General features: G+C 31.9%; 1 protein-coding gene across 11 annotated transcripts in view; it reads left to right on the forward strand.

Moving 5' to 3' along the window:
- Positions 1–25,998, forward strand: part of PIP5K59B (Phosphatidylinositol 4-phosphate 5-kinase 59B) — a 95,080-nt gene that overhangs the window by 39,972 nt on the left and 29,110 nt on the right. For 6 of the 11 annotated variants that reach the window (XM_089648020.1, XM_089648021.1, XM_089648017.1 and 3 more), the window contains 3 exons: positions 389–460; positions 16,527–16,565; positions 20,464–20,637. In XM_089648020.1, coding sequence (XP_089504146.1) covers positions 389–460; positions 16,527–16,565; positions 20,464–20,637 — 285 coding nt within the window. Of the gene's footprint in view, positions 1–388; positions 461–10,504; positions 15,210–16,526; positions 16,566–20,463; positions 20,638–25,998 lie in introns of those variants that run through there. The other 5 variants (XM_089648013.1, XM_089648015.1, XM_089648014.1 and 2 more) reach the window with 2 other exon arrangements.

A 25,998-nucleotide genomic window follows, 5' to 3' on the forward strand; every position in this document is an offset into this window, starting at 1 on the left:
GTTATTTGCATATAGGTAATCATTTGTATGTTTACAATTTAATAATTGATTCTGAGTGGCAAAACCCTGGACAAACTGGTATTTTTCAGAAAATTATGTTATTTACTAATCATTATTAATATACTGAATGTTTCTCGTCCTACACAATAATGGTAAATTACATTTTATTTATGTTAACCCTTTCAGCTGGTGCAACTCGTATATGAGTCCCACTACAAATGTCGACTCATATATGAGTCGCATTTGAATTAAAAAATATATCTTATGTAATTAAAATATTTCATTGAACTGTTTGTATTTCAACTCATGTTATTTCTTTTTTGATAAGTTAAAAATCTTAAAATATATAATCATTGCAATTTCTATAATGTTTTTATTTTACTTGTAGCTCTGAAGCACTCCCCCTCCAAAAGAAAGAGCATATCACGGCCGCTGAGACCACACGAAGATCCCGATTCAGGTATGTGTTGCATTAAGTAAACGCTGCACACCCTTTTCACAAGGTGGTCTCATAGCTGTCAAAGAATAATAACATTACTCAGTATTTTAATATAAAAGTAAAAGGTCCGGACTGAAAGAGTTAACCCTTTGGGCTTGTGACTCACATACGAGTTCGGAAGTTGATATCATCGGTGAGACTGAAACCCTTTGGGCTTGCGACTCGCATATAAGTTCGGAAGTTGATATTCCGGGTGAGACTGATAACCCTTTGGGCTTGTGACTCACATTTGAGTTTGGAAGTTGATATCATGGGTGAGACTGAAACCTTTTGGGCTTGTGACTCACATACGGGTTTGGAAGTTGATATCACGGGTGAGACTGAAACCCTTTGGGCTTGTGACTCACATACGAGTTCTAAAGGTGAGACTGACTAATTTATGTCATAGTTCTTTTGATAGTTTTAAATTAAATTAAATTGGATATTTGAGATATTTACTATGTCCTGTTTGCTAAATTTAAAAAAAAAAAATTTTTAAACTGGGTTTTTAAAATTATTCTTTGAATTGAGACGTTATTGTTATTTTGCCATTTTTTTATTATTCACTGCAATATGAATAATTAGTTATGTAGCACATCATTCATAATAATTTGTTTAGGTATCATTGTATTTGTGTGTTAACCTTTATATCACATCTTTGAATTATGTAAGTTTAAGAACTGTTATTGCCGCAATTTATTTTTGATTTCTCCGGTTATTTTTAAACTTTAAAAGTTATTTATTTTTGGAATAACTTATTGAGTAAAACCTCTAATTGTAATATTTAGTCAATAAAGACAATATTAGCTACTCTCGAACGAAAATTAGAAACAGAAAAATCAGAAAAAGATTCGTTCACATCTAGGAATTGAACCCAGGACCTCAACCTTGCCGGGGCTTTGTCTGCCACTGAGCTAATTCGACCCTATCGACTTCGGTCATATTTAACTGTATTATACTTTGTCTAAGAACTACCAACATCATCTTAATTATCTTAACGCATATTTTTATTGGCTGCTATCTTTCTGTACGATTGCAAGATTTTTCGTAAGAAAATTAAGATAATGTTTTTAGTTTTTAGTCGAAGTGTGGTACAGTTAAATATGAGCAAAGGGGATATGGTCTTATTAGCTCGGTGGCAAGGCAAGGTCCTGGGTTCAATTTTTAGAAGCAACCAAATCTTTTTCCGTTTCAAATTTTCGTTTAAGAGTCGCTTATATTGTTTTCAATAATTAGTTATTTATTTATTCAAAGATGTGGTATATTTTTTCATTTTACTATTATTTTCATTATTGTTTCATGTAATATTTTTTTATACACAATCACACATTATTAACCCGTTGAATGCAAATGAATCATATACTATTATGAATGGTTAGTCTTTTATGAATCCGTATTGAATGCGATGAATTGAGATTGCTTGGAATTTTTGCCATGGAAGTTATTTAAAAAAAAGTATATTTAGCAGAATATTAAGAAACAGTCGCACTTAAAAAACTACTAATAGAAAAAAAGTCAATGCTTTCTTTGTCTTTGTCACCAAAATGAATTAATCATTAATTAATTAATTTACTGGACAATTTATATAGCGCCGCTTACTTACATCAAAACAATTATTTCGGATCATTTTAAAGCTTGAATTTTGGCAAGATACTAAGATGACAGGCTACCACTTCGCGCCTTGAAGCTTACTAGCGACCGCGACGTAGCATTAGTATCGTTGCGATGCAATCCCACTGTAGGAATCCTTTGATGCTCTTCTCGGTGCGCAAAACCTAGCGAGTACATTACTTGAATTCTTTCTCTATCCCACGCAATCCGCAAAACCACTCACGTGCACTTGTATGTGGACTACGGACATTATGTCGAAAAGCGGTAGTGTAAAGGTTAACATAATATCTTAACTACCGTGTTATTCTGTCGTTAACTGCCTGTACTAATGTGCCGATGTTTTGAAGAAAAGTTGTATAAGCAGAACTAGGAGACATTGTTAAATACCCAACGACAATCCTGGTGGACGACCACGAAAGGGGTCGGGCTATTGTCAGGGGGATAAGGTAAAAAGGGATATGGGCATTTTTTTTGCCAAAGTTTGTACATGGTTTTATGTATTCCATTCTGTTACTTTTACGTAACACTGATAAGTTTACATTCTGTTAATTTTACGTAACACTGATAAGTTTCCATTCTGTTACTTTTACGTAACACTGATAAGTTTCCATTCTGTTAATTTTACGTAACACTGATAAGTTTCCATTCTGTTACTTTTACGTAGCACTGATAAGTTTCCACCAATACAGTTTCGGATTAAAAGTAACGGATTCTTTCTCAAATGTGAATTTTTTCAATGTTGATCCAAATTTACGTAAAAACTGTATATTTTCCAAAATATATATATATAATGTTAGCTATTAAAAACTTACACAATAAATTAATTACTAAAACAGACTTTGTTTAACCCTTAGGATACGACCAACTACAATAGCAGTTCAGTGAAATTATGACTTCCTTCAGGTGCACTGCAATATGCAGTGTATAGACCTAGGTTTTAGAAGTTTCGACCGCATTACAATATTGTCTATGAAAATTTCTAAGTAAAACGTTGACATTGTAGATGCTTGTCAATTATTTCAAATATAATTTTCAATATTATATTTGGCTTTGAGATATTTACGAAATATTAGCCGTCTTTAAAGGTTTAATTGAATGTAGATGTGGGACATGATAAAAACAAACTACTTTTTTTAATGTGAAACCACAAGAGTCCCAACTGCTCCCAACCGTCTGGATCCAGTGAGACTATGGCATCCCCAATTGGGGTATGTTATAGGGCTGAAGGTAGTGGGGAAGGGAAGAGGAAAGTGGGGAAGTACGAAGTAAGTTGGCTATTCAGATCTGGTCACAAAACATGATCAAACCATTTCAAGTAATGTTTTAATTCTGAATGGTGATATTACACCAGGGCGATACTGACAGTATCCTCTACTCTGGAACGTGTCGTAAATATACTATATATTATTTTAAATTAGTGAATTGTGAAATAAGGCAAATTGATCAAAAAAATTAACTTGCGCACGCCGGGATTTTAACTCGCAAACTTCGGTTTGCTAGTCGAGAGCCTTTCCCCTCGACCGCGAAGGCCGTCTATGATCTAAATATTTAATCAATAATATATACAGTTTCGACAGTTGTGACTGAATAATATGCCGTTAAAAGCGTATTAATTTCCAGTGTTATTTAATATACACGGTGTCCGGAAACTCGTAGTACAAGCGGGAAACTGGAGAATCTACACCACATGGGGAACCCAAAAAAACATAAAGTTTTTTGATTTGAGCATTTTCAAAAAAAAAAAAAAACCAAAAAAAAATATTTTTCGGCTATTTTAGGGTTAAAGTTTTTTCTGGTGTTTAGGGTTGAATAACAGATGTTTTAACCCTGCAGAGCAGAAATATTTTATGATTACACCGGGTTAAATGAAGGGTGATTTCAAAATAATGCTTCAAATCCGAGTTTCTTCATTTGTTTTACTTTCAAATAGTTTTAATTAGTTGGGTACTTTGATCTTCAGTAATAATTTATAAGAATTTGATTAAAAAAAATAAAAAAAATAAATAAAAAAAATCAACTTCAAACTCGATTTACTCGATAACGAAAGCTCAAATAAAAAAAAATATATACTACAAAATCGACTCCAAATGTGATGTAGATTCACCAGTTTCCCGCTTGTACTACGAGTTTCCGGACACCCTGTATAACAATGAGAAGACATGACAAAAACGCAATGTACAAACTTTGGCGAAAATTACCATATCGCACAATACGCCTATTGGCTGAGTACTTGGGGGAGCTGCGCAGACCGTCACAATAATAATGATTTATATGAATGTTAAATAATAAGCACAATATCACTTCTGAGTAATATCAATTACCCTATAATATTAATAATTCCTCCAACTAGTAACATTTCCCATTCATTCTGATGGCAACATGCTACACCTCTAGGCGGCATGAGTTGTGCACCTGGGTTCTCTGATACATTTAATGTATTTTATATGTATGTAATAAATTATTTAAATTACATTAATAAATTAGAGAAATCGAGAAAAAAATTCAGTAACACCTGTTATGTATTATTTTACCGCTTTTTATGCGTAAAAAATATACTCTTACGTAAAAAATATTAAAGCGACCATATTAACTGTTTTTAGTGACTTAGAAATGTAAACACTTTTCACGTAATCAAGAACATTATATTTGCTAGGATTTAATGAACTCGTATAATATTTCACCAACTAACGTGTTAATGTTTTTTGGCATCCTAAAAAATAACGAGTGTTTTTGTTGTTTGTAATTATTACATCTGTAAACTGCAAACACAGAACGTACTTTTTGGGACATTTTTATATATTTTTTAATCAATATTGATCAAAATAATGATTAGAAAACGCAAAACATCACCACCAAGTACTAAATAATTTCAGTTTTCCGCCATTGAAAGGAATGTCAAAGTCAATATGCTACACCAGCTCCTCTAGCGGCCAGAGTTGTTGATATTGCCACTATTTCGCTGGAGTTGGACGTATTATTAATATTATAGGGTATTTGGTAATATGTATTCATATTTATTTATCATACATGGTATCGCATTATTTGCGCACATTCAATATTGTTTGTTATTCCATCAATCACATATAATTTGGTTCATTACTGCACGTGTTTCTAATTTTATTATTCTGCTCTCTGTTGATTTTTCTACGCTCGCCCGTTATTTATAATAATAATTGTTGTGTATAAAACGATTAATAAGAAGACTCACTTTTAATAAAACATGTCTTCATTTATTAAGGTTGAACGAAACATACATTATAATCTACGCATTCATAGATGGCTCTAATTTAATTATTTCAGGAAAAAACACTTTTGCAAGTTATAAGCTAAATGTTGAGAAGAATTGTTTGTTTGCGCATGTACATACGCAATATGAATACATAGATTTGTCTGTGTAAAAACTCAATTCTCTCAAGAAACAAATACAAAACCAATATTGGATTGGATCATCAATACAACATTGTTTTTATTTCAGTTTTTACACAGACAAATCAACTATTATTCATATGTATTTCGTATGTAAATGCGCAAACAAACAATTTATCTCAACATTTAGCATAAATGAAAAAAAAAATTTTTTTCTTAAAATAATCAAATTAGCGCCATCTATGAACGAGCAGTTTATGAATAATTTCAATTTTTTCCTTCTATGAGTCTGTCTTTCCAGTAAGTTATGTTTTCACACACTTATTGTTGTACATAAAAACAACATGCTGTATTTAGTGAAATTATTCATGTACATGTTGTTTTGTAGTTTTTGTACTTGAGGCACTATTTGGTACAGGGTGTTTCATTTGCACATAAAAAAATAATTGTAGTAAAAAAAAATTGCTGCACTATTTTATTTAGAGAGTTATTCTCATAATATTTTTTGATATTTTATTACAATTTTTAAATCTTTACTGTTGGTATATGAAATTAGTAAAATTCAACCTTGTTCATTTCAGAAATATAAAAATGGGTTTTAGTTTTATGTAATTTTCATAATGGGTTTCTTCCTGTATTTAACTCATACCACTCCTTTGTCGAGTGTGGCTCGACATTATATTTCTTACACCAACTCCTATGTCGAGTCATACTCGACATTATAGTAACGCAATTTCGAAAAATAATTTAAATTATCAAATGTATTTTTTTTTCTTTTAAACACTTTATATCTCATTCTGAATATTCCGAATACGCAAAATACATATATCTCGTCAAGTTTCGCCTTTTAGATAATTTTTAAAATCGTATTATTTTTAACCTTGTAAATGCACTGCGCAGTTATTTGGTTGCGACGCATGTAAGTAGGTAGGTACTTGCCTGTCTACCTGCGTAACAATAGGAAGCGCTGAGGGATTTCTCCCAACACATAACAAAGGATTCTTATACCTATTCACTTGTTATCACATAATATTTTGTTCTGTTTGTGTATTTACATTTGTTTTTACTGTTTTTAGTAGCAAATATTTCGTTAGTAGTGAATAAGGGCATATTAAGTTGTTAATTTTACATATTTCTATGTTTTTTGTACTCTATGTAAAGAAAGAGTAATAAAAATTACATATTTTAAAAATTTTTGTTTAACTTTTTATTGAGGCCACTTTTTATCCCTTTTTTGTAAATTAATTAAGGAGTTGGTAGTAGGTAATTAAAAAAAAAATTAGGAGTGCAAAGGGTTAAGGTAGATAAAAAAAATCTTATAAACGTATCTCCAAATTGATCTCTAGTTTAGTGGTTAAATCTGTATTGTAGGTTTCCCATCCATATACATACATACCTCTCATTCCTCCATTATAAATCCAGCTTGCATAAATAGTAAGTAATAATAATAATATTTGGCTAATTTATATAGCGCCGTTTTCGTGAAAAATCTCCTCAAAGGCGTACTATTAAGCTCCTTTGATATAAAGAAAGTATACTTAGTAGGTACTTCTAGGCGCTTAAGGTTAAACAAAACATACATTATAATATACGCATTCACAGATGGCGTTAATTTTATTATTATTATTATTATTAAAATACACTATTGGAAGTCGTTTATTCATATTCATATTGCGTATGTACGGGCGCAAACAAATAATTTGTCTTGATACTTTAAAGTATAACTTCCAAAAGTGTATTTTAACCGGTCAGCAACGTAAGCAGATATACACGATAAAATAACGATAGCAGTCAAGTACAATAAGCGTGTTTACACGTCAACGCGTGTCTCTCCATAGAAATCGTTCTTACTCCGTTATTATTTTAGTTACATCCCTCAAACAAAAACTAAAAGGTCGATTATAGATCAAGCTACACATCACTACCAAGTTGTCTATGGAAATACAAAACAGGAATCTGCTGACAGTCGCATAATTGACACAACATTTTTACCCGCGCAAAATGTCTGCCGGTAGCGCCGCGCGCTTCACATATTAAATTTTTATAAAATATTTTTATATGAAATGATAAAAAAATGAGGTGATAAAAGTGTTTATTACACATATATACAATAGAATAAATATTTTTGTTTACATAATCTGTGATTTTAGTACCATTTTCACCTAAAAACATGACGTGAGTCATTTTTAACCTATTTTTAATGTTTGCGTTCTAAATTTTAATATTTAAAAATGCTAATATTTATTTGTAATATAATAATTTGAAAGCTTATTTTGTAACTTTTCTAAAACAGTTTTTACTATTCGGCTACGTTCAGAAATGTTTCATTTATAGAGCTTTAATTGTGAAGCGGTAATAACAAAAAGTTTTCGTAAAATGTCATTTCGTTAAAGACAGTTAAAGTGCTTACATGGCGATTTTCGGAGGGGTTAATAAAATAATTAAATCAACGCCATCTATGAACACTTAGATTATAACATACGTTACGTTTAATCGTAACATTTGTATTTAACCTTTGAGATACCTCAAATTCATTTATATGTTGTGATAACCGCAAAATAATATGCTCGTATATTTTACCAATTATTTAATTAGGCTTAATGCGTGTTTTTAAAGCTAAATGCTTCATTTTAATGTAATTTGTGCAACATAAATTATACAGGGTTTTCCAATAAGAGGTGTTATTTTGAATAGCCCGCTATTTCGGTAGATGTTACTTTTGAAGCTGTCATTTTTTGACATTTGACAAGTAGAAACTACACCATTAATAAAAATGGAACAATACACGCTTCAGCAACGCATTGAAATTATTAAAATTCACTTGAGTGAATCAAATGCAAATCATCTTGAGTGATGAGGCCCATTTCCACCTCGGTGGCTTCGTCAACAAGCAAAATTGTCGCATCTGGGGCTCGGAAAACCCAAGAGTTATTGTTGAAAAGCCTCTCTATCCTCAACGTGTGACTATTTGGTGCGGTTTATGGTCCGGCGGAGTCATTGGACCTTACTTTATCGAAAATGAGGCTGGAGCAACAGTTATGGTGAATAGATTGCGCTATCGAGAGATGATTAATGATTTTTTATGGCCGGAATTGGATGATATTGATCTGGACAACGTTTACTTTCAACAAGACGGCGCTACATGCCACACAAGCAACGAAACCATTGTTCTTTTACGATTGAATATCAAAATAACACCTCTTATTGGAAAACCCTGTATATGTATCACAAGTGTTCACATGGCGTAAAATAATTAAAATTAGCGGCAACAGATACTGTAACTATCATGTCCGGATGTTTTTTCTTTAGATAGACTAAAGGCTCTCAATTTAATTACGGTTATGGAATGTTATAAATCTAGTTTTTTCTATTTTCATATACATATATGGTTATTGAAGAATAAATTCTTGGATTTGATGTTGTTTTAAAAAGCATGTGATTTCAGGGGGTTAAATATATTTTTTAGCCAAATTATTGCCATAAATTATTTTAACTACGTTTTTCAAAAGCTTTACTGATCAGGAGATGGTTTGTGGTTTCCAAATATCATGTAAGAATCTTATGAAACCAATCGTTTTTTTTCCAAGCATGAATTCACTATTTTAATTGTATTTGATTTATATTAAACCTTATTACTCCCATGTAAAGCTGAACTCATATAATACTAATATATACGGCACAGTGACAATTATTTATTTTTCTAATACCTTTTATAATTATCTTGGTTAATTTTTGGGTTAAATCCGTGTTGCGCTTCCTTTTTCTTTACAGGTTTCGGACAGCGTTATAGTGTCCATCATCAGGGCAGATGTGTAGATTGTGTGATGAAGTGCGTTTTTATGTATGTAGAAGTGACATTGTGTTGCAAGTGCCAATCCTCTTAGGGCCGGATTTCAACATAATAATTGAATAAAGACGAAAAGAGGATTGATGCTTGCAACACGGTACATGAACACACATTTCAGCACAATCTACACATTTGCTCTGATGGTGAACACTGTAATGCTTTCCGAAACGTTGGCTAAAGAAGGGAGAAGCGCAACATAGCATAAAAAGCCCAAAAATTAATCACAATAATACTTTTGGCCGTAAAAATTTTAAATCCTGTCTACTTCCTATGAGGCTTCTTATTTTGATACCTACTTTTATGATATAAATCATTAATTATTTAAGGAGTAGGTGGTAAACGATAAACAGATGATTAATTCGTGCAAAGGGTTCAAAAATTCCTTTCACTGGGCTGCGTAATGATTTCATTCCAAGGGTCAAGGTTGAATTTCAAAATCACAATTTATTGAAATATCTGTGTTCTTGTTCATTTATTGCACAAAACTTTCACCCCTGATCATGGATTTGCGTCTATCATAACATTGTAACTTAATCTTAAAAAAAAATATTTTCAACGATATTTTCGGGTCTTTAACCTTCATGTGAATACGAAATGGTTTTGGGAAAAGTGCGCTTCTGTGTTTTACGTTTTGCAACTTGTATTTTACCCGAAAGTGTGGCTATAATGGTGTTATGGAAAAATCAACAGTGAATAAGAGAAACAATGTGGTAAAAATAATGAAAGGTATTGGTAGATTATTATTATATGTGATGGCTGTATGAAATTTGTATGTTATGTGCTTATGTCTTGCCAAGCAATAGATCTTCTTCTTATTTAAAACTAGGATTTCTTATTAAGTCTTGTATATAAATAAGAAATTATGATGACTAGACTTTTTACTTCTGTGTTACTTAAATATGAACTGAGAGCTGATAGTTTAATTTATTGTGAGTCCTACGGACTTAATTCTGATATGTGCTTCAGTAACATTTTTTTATTCAAACTCTTTTTGTTGCTGTAAGTAATCTAGAATTGAGGTCCTAATTGCAGGCAATTACTAAAACATAACTAGCAAAGATTATGCAGTAGATACATTACATAATATTAATGAACAGTCTTGAATGTGAAGGGAAAGTAACTGTACACCAAAACACAACTAAAAACCAAATAACCAAAACAAACAGACGATGGAGATTGTATTGCATGAAATGCTTTCACAGGGGCGGGAACTTCAGTCCAGCCAAGTACTGAAGAATCGCAGCAATTCCCCCGAGTGCTTTGGGTGGAGCCTGTCAAACCCAGGAATCTGCCCGATTCCCCCGACGAGGCCTTTCTCAGTCCTGAGTACCCTCGGCGGAGGTTCTCTTCTGACACTGATAGCAGCATGAGCTCCAGGGTCCCGTCTCCGTATTCTTATTCCGATGTGTTAAAGACTAGGTTAAAGAGCATCGAAGGATCCAATGACGGCTTGAAAATTGGCGATGAACCAAAAACTGAATCGGACGAAGATACGCTAGATAAATATAATAGATCAGATGTTACTGACGGTAGATTTGATACCCGAGAAGAAGATTCTGTTTTTGGAGCTGACGAATCGTTGGATTATAGGCATAACACCAGCACTCCGAAAAACCCTAAAAGTGGTACGAGAAAAATATCCTTTGCAGTAGACGGAAAGGAAGATCTGAGGAGTAGAAGTAATTTGAGTAGTCACAGTAGTATAGCAGAGGCTATGAAGGATATGCCCTATATGGACAATGTGGAGGAACCCAGACAAGTAAAAGATGAACCATTAGTTAAGAAAATAGAAGACGTTGTAAAGAAGTCCGAGACTGATGGTAATAAGGCGAAAAGCAAAGCAAGGAGGGGATTCTTCGGGGGCTTGAAGAAAGTCTTCGTCGAGTTCTTTGGCGGCACTGACGAAGAAGAAGCTGCTGCAAATGTAAACGATGCTCCAAAAAATGATATTGTCAAACCTAAAAACAATGCTGGAAGAACTAAGGATTATGTTGGAACTGTTGAACAAGATGCTGATAAAATTATGGACGATGTAGGAAAAGCAATGGATGATGTCTGGACTAAGCGTGATGTTGAAAGACCTGAACACGATGTCTGGGCTACTGGAGGTAGTGAAGGAATTCCTCTTCATGATGTTGGAACTGTTAAACATACCGTTGAAGTTGCTATAAATAATGGTCCTAGGCATACAGATGACATTGCACTTTATAAAAAAGATTCAGTTAACAGTAAAAACGATGTTGAAATCAGACTTTTAAACAGCGAAGGACGAGAAGTTAGCGTGGAAATGGACAAACCGGACATTAATTCACAAATTAAAGACGTCACTAAAGAACTAGAAGAAGAAGAAGAAGAATTTGTAATAGTTGAGTATAGAAATGATGTAGTAGAAACTAGGGAAGACATGAACATGTTTGAGGGAGAATGTTCCAACGACGATTTTGCCGTGATACCTTATAAAGAAAATAGAATAAATATAATGGACGATATTGAAGCATGTACTGACTTTGCAGAAAACGACGAATTGGAACCAAATCTCGAAGTATCATGGAAAAATAGACGTTTGACTTCTAAATCATTAAGAGAAGCGGATACTTCTAAATCCGATGAAGGAGATGGAACGATATCCGAAACATATGCATATAGTTCCCTGCGAAAGGAAAGGCGGAACAAAGATGAAAATACGACGAGCAAATTTCTCGAATATGAACGAGCACGAAATAACGAATCGGAAAATTTTGATAAACACTGAAATTTCAAGAAATAATTTAAGAGACATGGAAATGTTAATTCAATTGGATGAAGTACGGGAATGTCCAAAAGCCAGTGTTACATAATATTTTTGCATCCTCGGAACTCAAAAATCTGAATTTACGTCTGGTTTTTGGGCTACCCATTGTACTTGTATATTATGAATTTATTACTTATATTGATTATCTGCAGTTTATAGAAAATTATATAAATACATTTGAGGCGTATGGAAGCGACGGCACCGATGTCAATCAAACGTTGATAAACAACAAAACCTAATTTATAATCCATCCTTCCAGTCAGTGGCTGAGTTAACAAACGCATCGGGTTCTCACTCATGAATCAGGTTCAGGGTGGTCCTCCATCATTTTAGAAGTTTTTCAAATATAGTCCGGTTATTTGTAACCCGTAAATATGTTTAATCTGCTCTTTGAATACTATATTTAATTAATTTTCGACATTGCTTGACATCGTTATCTTTGCCACAATTAATGCACCTCATTTGTACATAAATATTATAAGTTAATATTTGCTTGAAATAATGATTTTATAAAAATGTAATTATGTATAATAGAAAATTTAAGCCTGAAGTTTCTTGAAGATATTTTTGCAACAAGATGCTATTTACTGCTTTAAAAAGTATTTAGTTGTTTTAACATCGATAATTCCACTAAAAGACTGTAAAAAAGTATTAACATTACTTTGGAACCAAATATAGAAAAAAAAAAACATCTCCCATCACTACTTTAAAACATATGTATTTAGTTTTTTTGTTGTTTTCGAAACAAGAAAATTTTTATATTTATTATTTTGTGAAAAATTAATAACATGTATATTTTATGAGATTTATTTTTAGCCATATTTGTTTAATAAACAACGTCCTTGTGCATAAATACAAAACAATAGGATTGCTTGAATTATTATTTATTTGGAGTAGATTTAACTTTTCCACGCCTAGTCAGTTAATATTATTTACTTTCATTTAACCTTATGGCCGCGGAGTTTTATCAGCAACCGATGTTGCTTTCTTTCCATATCAACTGTTGATACAATAGCGCCCAAACAGTTAAATTGGATTTGATTTGGATTTTTTTTTGTTTACTATAAAATTGCACAGATTTCTGTTACTCTAATGTGTCAATTTGTTTATTAAATTGTTTGGGAAAATGTAAAAATATATTTATCTATTTATTACTTAGCAGCGATGGGTCTGATGATGATGACCCATTTTATTAAGAGCGGAAGTCACGGTACCAGCTCAATATTTTTGTACAACTCAAACTGAGCATCTACTCAATTGAACTTATGAGCAATGAGCATATTGGGCTCGCCCGATATGACTCGCCTAAACATTTTCAAAAAACTCTCCCACGATACGGCTCCCCTGATACAGCTCCCAGCTTCCCAGCGTAAGGGCAAGGATGACCGTACGACTCTTGGTACCTGTATGCCGCCTCGTACCACGAGAAAAATATGATGCCAGGTAGTTAGAAAGTACATATGTCTAAGTCCATATATCGGACTGTCAAACGCCGTTAACGTCTCTGAGTATGTAATAACAATTAATACATGGATATTGGATTATAATGGCATTATTTTTCTGAAATATCTCTTTAAAAAAAAAGAATAACCGTTCATGGTTTACTGAGAGTCGTACGAATATTGCCATCAAAAGAGCTAACTAAATTTTGCGGCTCATTGCTAATACAGTATTTTGACTAATCATTTGATAAAGTACATAGTAAGAACTATATGTATTATATTTTAATAAAATTTATTAATATTATGTTAAAATAACATTGTATTATTTTCTAAAAGATATCATAATTTAAGAATATATGTAATCTTCTTTAGAAAAGAATTGATATTTTTTCATATCTTCCCTCCTCCATTAAATAGAAGAAAAATAAACTGTTTATGATATTTTTTATTAACAAAATCAACTCTATGAATGTAACCATATTTTAATGATATTATTTAAAATTGTTAAATCATTAAAACGATTCTCAGTATTTTCCCCATGGGTGCTATTTAATTGATTTTTTCCATCTAATTTGAAATAATTTGTAATGGTATAAATCACATTTTGCAGCTATTTTTTTTTTACATTAACTCTGCACCTTGGGAATGCTGTGTGGGGGGATTTGTTATTCATAATGATCACTAGTTAGTTGTCTATACTCGGATATAAATATATTTTAGTGTGAATTTATTTATCAACACAGAAGAAAAAAGATTCGAGTTTTTACACGAAAATTAACTTACTTCCAAAAAAGATTTATTTTGCCATTTCGGATATTATTTTTGAGTAATTTTGCAATCAAAGAAATAAATATTTATTATATTATTTTAGCTAAAAGTTGTTTCAGGATTGTATTTGCGTACAATAAGTAATGAATTATTAGGGCGCCCGCAAATGAGAGACTTTAGTTAGGCAACTACTTTGTTGCAGTCTTCAAATTGAGTGCGCACACGAAAGACTTAGTTGCGGCAACTATTTTGTTATATAAAAATAAAAACACTCATGTATGGGTAGTAAATACTTTGAGGAAATATGGTAGTATGTGTAAAATTTTAATTCGTAATGTCTCCAAATACTATAGATATAAAATTTGAATTTGGAACAGTCATTGAAGACTTTAGAAATAAAATTTGAATATCGAACAGTCTCAAAGACTTTAGATAAAAAATTTGAATTTTGAACAGTCTCTGAAGACTTTAGATATAAAATTTGAATTTGGAACAGTCTCGAAGACTTTAGAAATAATCCTTCAGCCGTGGAGAACTAAAAATCTTTTGTGTGGCGCACCTCCATGGCAATTCCATATAACGTAATAGATTTTTATGCCTGCAACTGTTGCAACGCAAATGTCTCCGTAACTAAAGTCTCTCGTCTGTGGAGGTTCTATATGTGAGTAGTTTTTGCTATAAAAATTGACATTTTAAAGATATTTATTTGTGTATTTTTGTGTTTAAAAATACTTTGGTATAAGTACCATCACATTAAGTGGTTAAAGGTAGCAAAAGGGGATGGAACGCCAAGCATTTCTGTAGATATTTCCACAAATTATTATATAATGCCACTTGCAATATGAATAAAATGAAAAAAACTGAACTAAAATAATGAAAATATATTGTAATATTTTACTCCTTTTACCAATATTAAATAATGTTATTTTGTTATAAAATGTTTTTTTTATTACTGTCTTTTTTGTATCCCCTCTCGTCATTATGCTAAATTTAAACTTCTGACTTTAACAATTTGTTTTGGAGCAATTTGAGATGAAATCATCTTATTTCTAAAAGTGCACTTTTAACCCTATCTATGCAACTGTCGTATACGTGATCCTTCGGCGGCTATCACCATACGCGAATGTCTCGTGTGTGATCCATGAAGTATCAATAAAACGCATAAATTGTGTCGATACGTGCCGCATGGTGGAATAGATGCGTTGAATTGATTAAAGTTGTTTTCTTAGCACTTATTATAATTTTGTAGCTACATATCATAGGTTGTATTGCATTTACTATTTATATTGAAGCTTTCAATGCTGATGTAGTCAATTTAGAAAAAGTTTGGTAAATTTAGAGAAAATAGGGACTTTTATATGCACTTTTAATAGAAAAACCACTATATATCAGTTAGATAACAATGAGAGGTAAGTATTACAGTTTAAAAAATAGAAAATAATGCTTTTTAATAGATATTTTGTCAAAAAAATTGGATAATTTGACGTCTTTTCTTTACGCCATGTTTTGATGTAATAATTTTAAATGGTTTTATTTAGGCTAGCTTTTTATTTTATTTATGTTTTTATTAAACCTAAACTAACAACCTAAGAACCTATTTTAGAGTAATAGGTTCATATTTTGGTAAATAAGACAAGAAAAAAAAAAAAAACCTTAAAACTTTGACATCAATAACAATAGCCTCTAAGTAAAAAATCAGTTGTAATGTTAACGAAAATGCATTATTATAAAAATAAAATAAATTTTTAAATTATTAAATGCATTATTATAAAAATAATATTTATTTTATTTTTTAAAATGCATTATTTTAACGAAATAACTATTAAAATGCAATATTTTAACAAAATAACTATTGAAATGCATTATTTCCATTTACGGAAACTGAAATAGTTAATTCTCATTATTATCTAACTACTACAAGGTATTTTAAAAACAAAATGTGCGTATAAAGTGTGTCTATATTTTCTGTATATTTACCAAAGTTTTAAAAAAGTGTTATTTAGTAGCTAAATAATAAATAAAATTGGAAGACCCAGTTTGAGGGTGAAATGTCAAGTATGTGTTCATAGTGCAATAGATTTTTCTTTAAAACTCCTTTTTATTTTCGTCGTTGGAATGGACAAGGTTTGAATAAAAACAATACATATTTAAATGGTTTGTGTCTCTGCTAAATATTAACTTATTCATATATATCAACATGCTGCCATCTGTTGGTCATTTCAGGAGCTGCAAGTTCGAGCGGGATGAGCGCCAACAAGACAGGTGAGGAAGTCAAATTGTCGTAGCTACCTATTATTATGCAAGCGAAAATGACTATTATATCAACTTTTTCATACGAGTTGATGTGATTTTTTGAAAGCATCAAAATAAATGTTTTTTAAATTTGAAGCAGCGAAATGAAATAGCTTTATCTCATGCAAAGTGAGATCTTTTAGACTGAGTTCTCAAATATGTTCTTCATTCGAAATTTATTTTTGGTCTCTTGTAATATTTGTTAAAGCTAAATTAACGTAGATCTGAGACTATTGCCTGTGTTATTAAAACCAACCGGCTTTAAACATTATTTTGATTGAATTTAAAAAAGTAAGCTCTCTATGTGACTGTGGAAGTCAGATGCCAAAGCTTTTTGCTTAGGGGTAAACGTAACATACGTTAAAATTCATGCATGTGTTCATACATGCCTTTAATTTAATTATTTTACAAAAATACACTTTTTGCAAGTTATGCTTAATATTTCTTAATTTAAAAAGAAAGACAAACATTCCCGGGTCACGGATAACCCAACAATGTTTGAAAATCTCCTACTACCACCACAGAAAGCCGAAAATGTTGCTTGTGTTGTGATGGAGGACTTAGCCAGCCGAGGAATCGAACACGCGACGCTCGGTGAGACCCAAGCGCTATGCCCACTCAACCACTGACCGGTATACATATATATATATTTTTTATTCATTTATTTTATTTTTTTTATTTATTTATTATTTTTTTTTTAAAAGACATTCCCGGGTTACAAATAACCTGACAATATTTGAAAATCTCCTACTACCACCACAGTAAGCTGAAAATGTTGCTTGTGTTGTGATGGAGGACTTAGCCAGCTGAGGAATTGAACACACTACGCCTGGGTGGGACCCAAATGCGATGTCAACTCGGCCACCGACCGGTCAATATGTTAGATGAATTATTTGTTTGCGCCCGTACATATGCCCTATGAATATGAATTAATAATTTTGTCCATATAAAAAATCAATTATTTTAAGAGAGGCATACAAATACAATGATGGATTGAATAACCGATACAATATTGTATTTGTATGCCTTTCTTGAAAGAATTGAGTTTTTATAAGGACAAAACTATTTATCTATATTCATATTGCGTATGTACGGCCGCAAACAAATAATTTGTAAAATTTTAAAGCATAACATTAAAAAAGTGTATTTTCATAAAATAAGTAATTTAACGCCATCTAGTAATGCGTAGATTATAACATATGTTTTGTTTACCCTTTAAAATAAAATTCGCTTCTTTTCATTCCCTTTATAATAAGTATTGCACTATTATCAGTGGTGTCATCTAATTTCACAACAGCTTTCAAAATAAGTTAAAAGCAATTTAATATTAACCTTTGGAAATTAAAAATAAACTCCAAAGTGTTTCAAGTGCAAGCGATTCTGTTAAAAAAATTTATGTAATTTCTCATGGCATACAGGTTTAAATCGCATATCAAATAATTCCAGCTAAGGCGAAATTCCAATGCAGCAGCGCATGAACGGTTTGTCGGCGTGAAAAAATTCTTGTCACTGGTGCGCGATCGGTTTTCCAGAAGTTAAAAGCGTTAAATTTTTAAAGTATTACTTAAGAAATGGCTGTATATGACATCGCTGGCAAATAAAAGTTTATTTATGAAGACATCTGAAAGGTTTCCGGCAATTTCATATTTTGAACAAAGGGTTTCCGGAAACTCGTTGGATGACATCACTGACTTATTAACTGCATTATTATTAATAATTGCCATACTTTTAACATGAACCTTACATATAGTAAATAATTGAATCAGTCATTTAAATAAAATAGCCTGATTCCGATTTTCTATTATTAATATTCCTATATTAACTATTTATATGAAAGAAATCCCATTTCAAAAAAAATATTCTCAGTCACATTTTTTTAACACATTGACGGACACTTGCTGGAAACAGAGGTTTGTGATACAACCCATGCTGTCACATGACGCACATATTTTGTGAAGTCTATGAAAATTAGTCATGTGTGACACTATACAAATGTCATATCACAAGATATCCTCTAAAATGACGTCAATAGGCATTGTGTCGTATTACCTCTCCTCTAAAACAAGGTATTGTATCTCCTCTAAAACAATGTATTGTATCTCCTCTAAAACGACATCAATAGGCATTGTGTCGTATTATCTCTCCTCTAAAACAATGTCAATAGACACTGCGTCATTTTGTATCTCCCCTAAAACTACGTCAATAGACATTGCGTCACTTCTAAAACGACGTCAATAGGCATTGTGTCGTATTACATCTCCTCTAAAACGATGTCAATAGACACTGCATCATATTGTATCTCCCCTAAAACGACGTCAATAGGCATTGTGTCGTATCACGTCTTCTATAAAACAATGTCAATAAACGATGTGTCCGTGAATGTGTTAATACGGAGAGCCTGGTTCAGTTATGTAATGTAAGTGGCGTCATACTATTTCCTAAACGTGACTTATATAATCCGTGTGTTGCTTACATTATATTGTCGTGTATTTCTTGTTTCATGCTGCCATTAACTTTGGTTGTCTATCTAAATACTCTACTACTGTATGTATAATCTGTTGTATAATCATTGTATAAACTTTTATATAATGATCACCATGTTTATACCAATACCTGCAATTTACTTTACATGTATTTTTTTCCATCATTTTTATTCTTGCTTATTACGGCTTTTTGTTGCACTATATTCTATTACACGCTTTTTGTACTTATCTGTCTGAATAAAATATTAACATTTTAAACACAATTCATCCATACTTTTATCAATGCATATAATACATAAACAAATATTTGTTATTTATATTAACATGAAAACTATTTAAAATCAACTTATCATTTATTCCTAAAATTTCCTTATAAAAAATCATTAAAATTCTTATGAATATAAAATATCCCTATGGTTATGAAATCTCATACTGATTTTATATTCCACACACAATCTACTATGGACACTATCAAGCTGTTTCGAAAAAATACATTTACCGAAAAACTCGACCTTTCCTGCCAAATAACGACTTTTAAACAATACGATTATATATAATATTAATTCTCGTACATTGTATACTATGATAACTATCTCATATTCAATAAAATACCTTGTATATGCTACGATATCTCCCAAATTGCGTCCCAATACAATGATATCTCTCCAATTACTTTCATATAATGTGATATCTCACCACTTACTTCCGTGTACTACGATATCTCCCAAATTGTATTCCAATACAATAATATCTCTCTAATTACTTTATATACTACGATATCTCTCCACTTACTTCCATATACTACTATATCTCCCCAACTTTATTCTATATAACATGATATCCAATGATATATTCCATTGTATCTCTCAAATTCCTTCCACATTCCGTGCTATACCCTATGATATTTATATACTATGATAATGTATGAATATCGACTTTTAAACAATGTACTTATTACCTAAAAATAACTGCTATGATATCATTAATAACTTTCATTTACGATGATATATTAAATGAAAATGACTTTTAAACTATACCTACATTATACTACTATACAATAATGACTTTTAAACAATTAAACATAACGTATACTTATTTTATTATCGTGTAATAATTTTAACATTTTTTTTAAATTCTAAAATATTCCATAATATACTCAAACAATGTGCCAATTTGTTTGCATTTATAAATAACTATCGTCTGCCAATTTTAATAATAATATAATTATACAATTTTTGTGAAATTTTAATTAAACTGCATATTCTAAAACCATAACACTTTCATTGTCACCGATTTAAAAATAAATAATTTTTTTTACCCCATTTCCAAAAAAATTATTTTGTTACTTGTTTATTTTTATTCAAACCTTCGTTAAAATCAAACAGTCAGTCCAACTGAAAAAGACCGACCGAAAGATGAACAGAGCTCGAGCGAGGGCCGCCTGCCGTATCCCGCTGTCTTAAAAGGGTTGGCAAAGCAGAAAGTCCCCCCTCCCGTGCCTCCCAGAGGATCGCCCAAGGTTAAAAGGGGCGGGGGCGGTTCATCGTCGCAGGCAAAAGGTGATCATCAAAATTATGGTTTCACGTCCGATGTGGACGCTTTTGATACTAAACAGTGGGATAATTATAAATTTGATGCTGATTCTGGTAAGAAACCCTGGCAGAATTACGATTTTGACGCTAATACGTCAGTTGCGGCCAAGGGTAAGGATCGCAGCATTTTTGTCGTGGGTAAATCTAGTGATTTTGCCGGTTTTGGCAAGGTTTCTGATTCGGCTGTCTTCAGTAAAGATCATTCAGGCGGTTTCAAAGCCGATTTTGGCCACGCTTTTGGCAGGAAGAAAGACATTTGGGCAAGAGATGATGATAGCGATGACGATGATGATGGCGGCTTCATCGAAAGGCAAACTGACGGTAGTAGTTTCGCAATCAGACCGCAAGTTGGCGGTTTTACCATAAGACCACCTAAATTCACCATTAAACCACCCATTGAAGAATCCAAAAATCTTGGCGATAAACCAACACATAGTAGTTCTATAATCAAAAAACCAAGTAGTGCCGAATTACAGATGGGGTTTCGTTCCTTGAAACCGGTTGCGAAAGTTGACCCTAACACTTCAAGAGTAGAAAGTGTAGACGTTCATCAAGGGCACATTCTCAATGCTAAGCCAATTGCTCTGTCCCCTTTACCAAAACCACCTCGGAGAGATTTAAAAGGTACAGTAAAAAAAATTGATGCTCTTGATAGAATTGATGTTGATGATAATTTTTACATGCAAAAAGCGGATGGGTTTTTGATGACTAATGATCCTACTTCCGACCACGGCACACGGTCTCCATTTAAAAGACTGGAAAAAAAGGATTTTGAAAATGAAATATCTTTGCCTAAAATGACTTTACATTGCCGAGATAGTGAAATGTATCATGACATTTTTTCAAACGCCACTGATGATGAAAGCAATTCTTCAAAGAGTTTGGAAAACAATATTGATTTTTGTGTTACCAATACCAATCTCAAACCAAGAGTTGAAGATAGTGAAGGTATGCCCGAACCTAACAAGTCCTTCTTATATCCTGGGAAAGAAAATAAACTGAAGAGTCAAACAGGACAAATGGAGAACTTCAACATGAACCAAGACTTAAGGGTGAACGTTAGCAGTCCCCAAGACTCAGAAGGATCTTCTACTAAAACTTTTGGTATGGGCAAATTTATGAGAAAGAAGCATAGGGATAATGGTGATACAAGTACTGATATAAGGAATGATGCAACGCCAGGATTCGAAGGGTACAAGTCACCAATTCCAAGCATTGTTGAACCAGATGTTATTTCTAATTCCAGCGCAGATTTGAGGAATACGAAAAGTCCAGAATACACCAGCTCTAGTGTCTTTAAAAGCATGATCAATAACTTTAGCAGATTCTCTAAAAGGAGGCCTAAAATGGATGAAAATGATGATAAGTCAGACGTTAAGAGGATGAAAAAAGATGAAAAAGGAGTACAAAATGAATCACATCACAGCAATGCTAAATCTGCCGTCATCGGTGAGATCGCCAAAAAATTTCCGATAAAAATGAAACAAAAAGAAAAACGCATGGCACCTATGGCACCACTTGGAAATATAAAGAGGGGTTCCGCAAGGTTCGAAATTAAGACCTATTCAGAAGAACACAACAATCCAACCAATAACAAGAGTGATGTCTGCAATACTGCGAAGACTAAAATCAACTGGTTTCAAAAACAACTTAAACAATTTGAGTCAGATTCGGAACAAGGCAGTGTAAGAAGCTCTAAAAATTCTTTTAAAGTATCCAAAAACAAGGTTTCGGGTCTGACCAAGGAATTTGACAGAGTTGCCAATACGGAAAATTTTCCAAACATTGAGCATAAATCTTTTTCTCTACCGCGCAGTCTCAGAAGCCAGCATTGCCTATACGAATCTGAAACACAGATAAATACTTGCGGAAGAAATGTGCAAGTGTATCCGGGTACTGTTTCAGACAGGGTTCAAAGGTTTACCCTTATATCTGCGGCTGATGGCTCTCAGCAGAAAGGGGCGATGAGCCAGTTGAAGCTGAGCCAAAAAGTGACTGAAAAGGTCGATGTTAAACCTACGGGACCAAAGAAGGAGATTGTACACCAGCCGTATCATATGCAGATTGAAATAGAAGATTATATTTGAAGAAAAAAATCATTTGAATTCTTCCACAAGAGTAAAATTTGTGTGCAGAAATCTAGGGTGGATTTAATTACCAAATGATACCTAATCAATAATTGTATTTTTGCAATCAATTTTTCATTGATCTAATAATTGGATTTGATTGTTAACTTTTATTTCGACAAAATTTTCATTGCATTAATTATTGATCAAGTTCAATAATATTACTATTCAATTGATAAAAAACAGTTATTTATAAACATGTTCTGACAGTGTTTCGCCTTCTGACAGCTTGACGATGCCTTCAGAAGGCGAAACAGCTGTTACGAATAATAATAATAATTACACAGCTGAACTTGTTTATAAATATACTGTTTTTTTTTTATCAATTGAATAATACTAAATGTGTAGCAGAAAAACTTAAAATTAAATTAAAGTTCTACAAATTAAGCTTGATAAAACATTAAATATGTCAAGTTTTTGAGTAACGTTTTGAAAATCTACCAACAAAATCATACATCCACACTAACTGTGTAAATTATACTAAGTATATATTCACACTTTGAATGAATGATATTTTAAGTTATGTAACAATGTATAATTTATTTTTATTTTATTATTATAAAACTATCAATATAATTTCAATTTATAAAAGTTTATTAGTTTTGTAAACTAAGACCATATTATGTTAAGGATGATCCTGGTAAGTTACATTTTATTCTCTACTATTCATAAATATTAACTTTTTGACTTTCTCTGTCCATGTGTAAAATATATTTTTTTAATATTGTATTTATTTTGAATAAGCAGAAATGAAATATGTACAATCCAAAAATAGAAATTAATACCATCAGTAATCTTGGATGAAAAAACATGTATGGATAAATTGGATTTTTCAATATCCAAACGCTAAATAGTACATATTATCACATAACTAATAAATTTATTATTACCCACGTAAACCACATTAAAAAGATAGATCTGCAATGTTTGGTCCGGGTATTGGCACATTACTAGTCAATCTAAGGGAGCCTGCTATACCTCAATACAAAGGACTATCCTATCAAAACTGTGCTTTCAACAATCCCCCCATTTTTACAAAAAATAAATTTCCTCACTTATTCGAATGAGGATTGGACATTGTTACGTTCCTACTCACCTTATTCGAATGAGGATTGGACTTTGTTTTGTTCCTACTTACCTTATTCGAATGAGGATTGGACATTGTTACGTTCCTACTCACCTTATTCGAATGAGGATTGGACATTGTTTTGTTCCTACTTACCTTATTCGAATGAGGATTGGACATTGTTTTGTTCCTATTCACCTTATTCAAATGAGGATTGGACATTGTTTTGTTCCTATTCACCTTATTCGAATGAGGATTGGACATTGTTTTGTTCCTATTCACCTTATTCGAATGTGGATTCGATATTGTTTTGTTCCCAATTACCTTATTCAAATGAGGATTGGATATTGTTTCGTTCCCACTCACCTTATTCGAATGAGGATTGGACATTGTTTTGTTCCTATTCACCTTATTCGAATGTGGATTCGATATTGTTTTGTTCCCAATTACCTTATTCAAATGAGGATTGGATATTGTTTCGTTCCTACGCACCTTATTCGAATGAGGATTGGACATTGCTTCGTTCCTACTCACCTTATTCGAATGAGGATTGGACATTGTTTCGTTCCTACTCACTTTATTTGAATGAGGATTGGACATTGTTTCGTTCCTACTCAACTTTTTCGAATGAAAAGAACATTGATAAATATATATTTTGATTTCTAACCTCAAAAAACGTTTATAATTAGCTTTGACATTTAATCTATGATTACACGATTCACTCCCAACTGTATTATAAACATCATTAATAATTATTTAAAATTAATTGATACTTTAATAGCTATTGTAACTAATTATAACTAATGTACCTATTGTATATTTTCTACCACAAAGAAATCATTTAAGGTTAAACGCGATGTTAGTTATAATCTACACGTTCATAGATGGCGTTAATTTAATTATTTTATTAAAATGCGCTTTTTGCAAGTTGTGCTTTACAATATTAAGATTAATTATTTGTTTGCGCCCTTATTCATTGCCCTTACATACGCGATATGAATAAATAGTTTTTTTTTCGTATAAAAACTATTCAAGGAAGGCATACAAATACAATATTGGATTGAATCATCGATAGAATATTGTATTTGTATGCCTTTCTTGAAAGAATTGAGTTTTTTACGGACAAAACTATTTATTTTATTGCGTATGTACAAACAAGTAATTCATCTTAACCTCTCAGAAAAGGACTTTTATTTACTTTGTGTTCCTTTGCGAACTGTCAAAACGCGAAAATTTTTGTGTTATTCACGAGTTTTGTTAAAAGCTTCATAACTCACGTTTTGGGAAACGTAGCCTCATTCTAAAAACTGTTTTGGAAAGATTATGAAATTCACTATCGTATTGTTTTGTTGTACGTAAATATTTGCGTTTCTAAATATACATTTTCTGAAAACGTCAAAAATATCTAAAAATCGCTGACCATTATTTCAAAGCTGTGAAAAATGTACTGTTTTCTGAGTATCATAAAGAAATAACACTTTATATATTGAAGAAATATAATTAAAAACTATTAGTCACCTCAAAATATTAACCGTCCAAACTAAAATATTTTTAATAAATTATTTAAAAACGCAATAAATTATGAACGAACAAGATGACAAATCCAATCGACTTAGATAATGCACCTCTAGATTCCATAGATATTCTTGAATGCAGACGCGTAGCGTTATTCATTATCGATACTCTGTTTTTTAAATCATGGCAATCCGTATACTAGTGATGGAAATAAATCAATTTTTGTAAAATCTCGCGCGTTTACGTGAAAAGACGTACTAATGTCTTGACCGCTATTATCATATTTACGTCTTTTGACGTTCTAATGTTCTGAGTGGTTAATATTATAAAGCATAACAAAAAGCGTATTTTAAAATGGTAATTAAATTAACGCCATCTATGAACACGTAGATTATAACGACCATCGCATTTAACCTTAAAAATATATTTTTTTAAAATAACAAAATTTATTGTAATAGAATTTAAAATTATTTTTAATGTTTTTCGCTTTATTTTATTCTGGTTCTGTCACCGATGTCTAAAACTCTTTCCTCTTCATTATCTATTACAATCTTGGCTTGGCTTCAATTTCACTTGTACCTTCAACTTTGGCTTCCCGGTTGATGCGGGTCTTGTTTTGCA

This window comes from Hesperophylax consimilis, chromosome 27 (genome assembly GCF_061612785.1).
Source record: "Hesperophylax consimilis isolate HC1 chromosome 27, BYU_Hcon_1.0, whole genome shotgun sequence".
NCBI classification, from domain to species: Eukaryota; Metazoa; Arthropoda; class Insecta; order Trichoptera; family Limnephilidae; genus Hesperophylax; species Hesperophylax consimilis.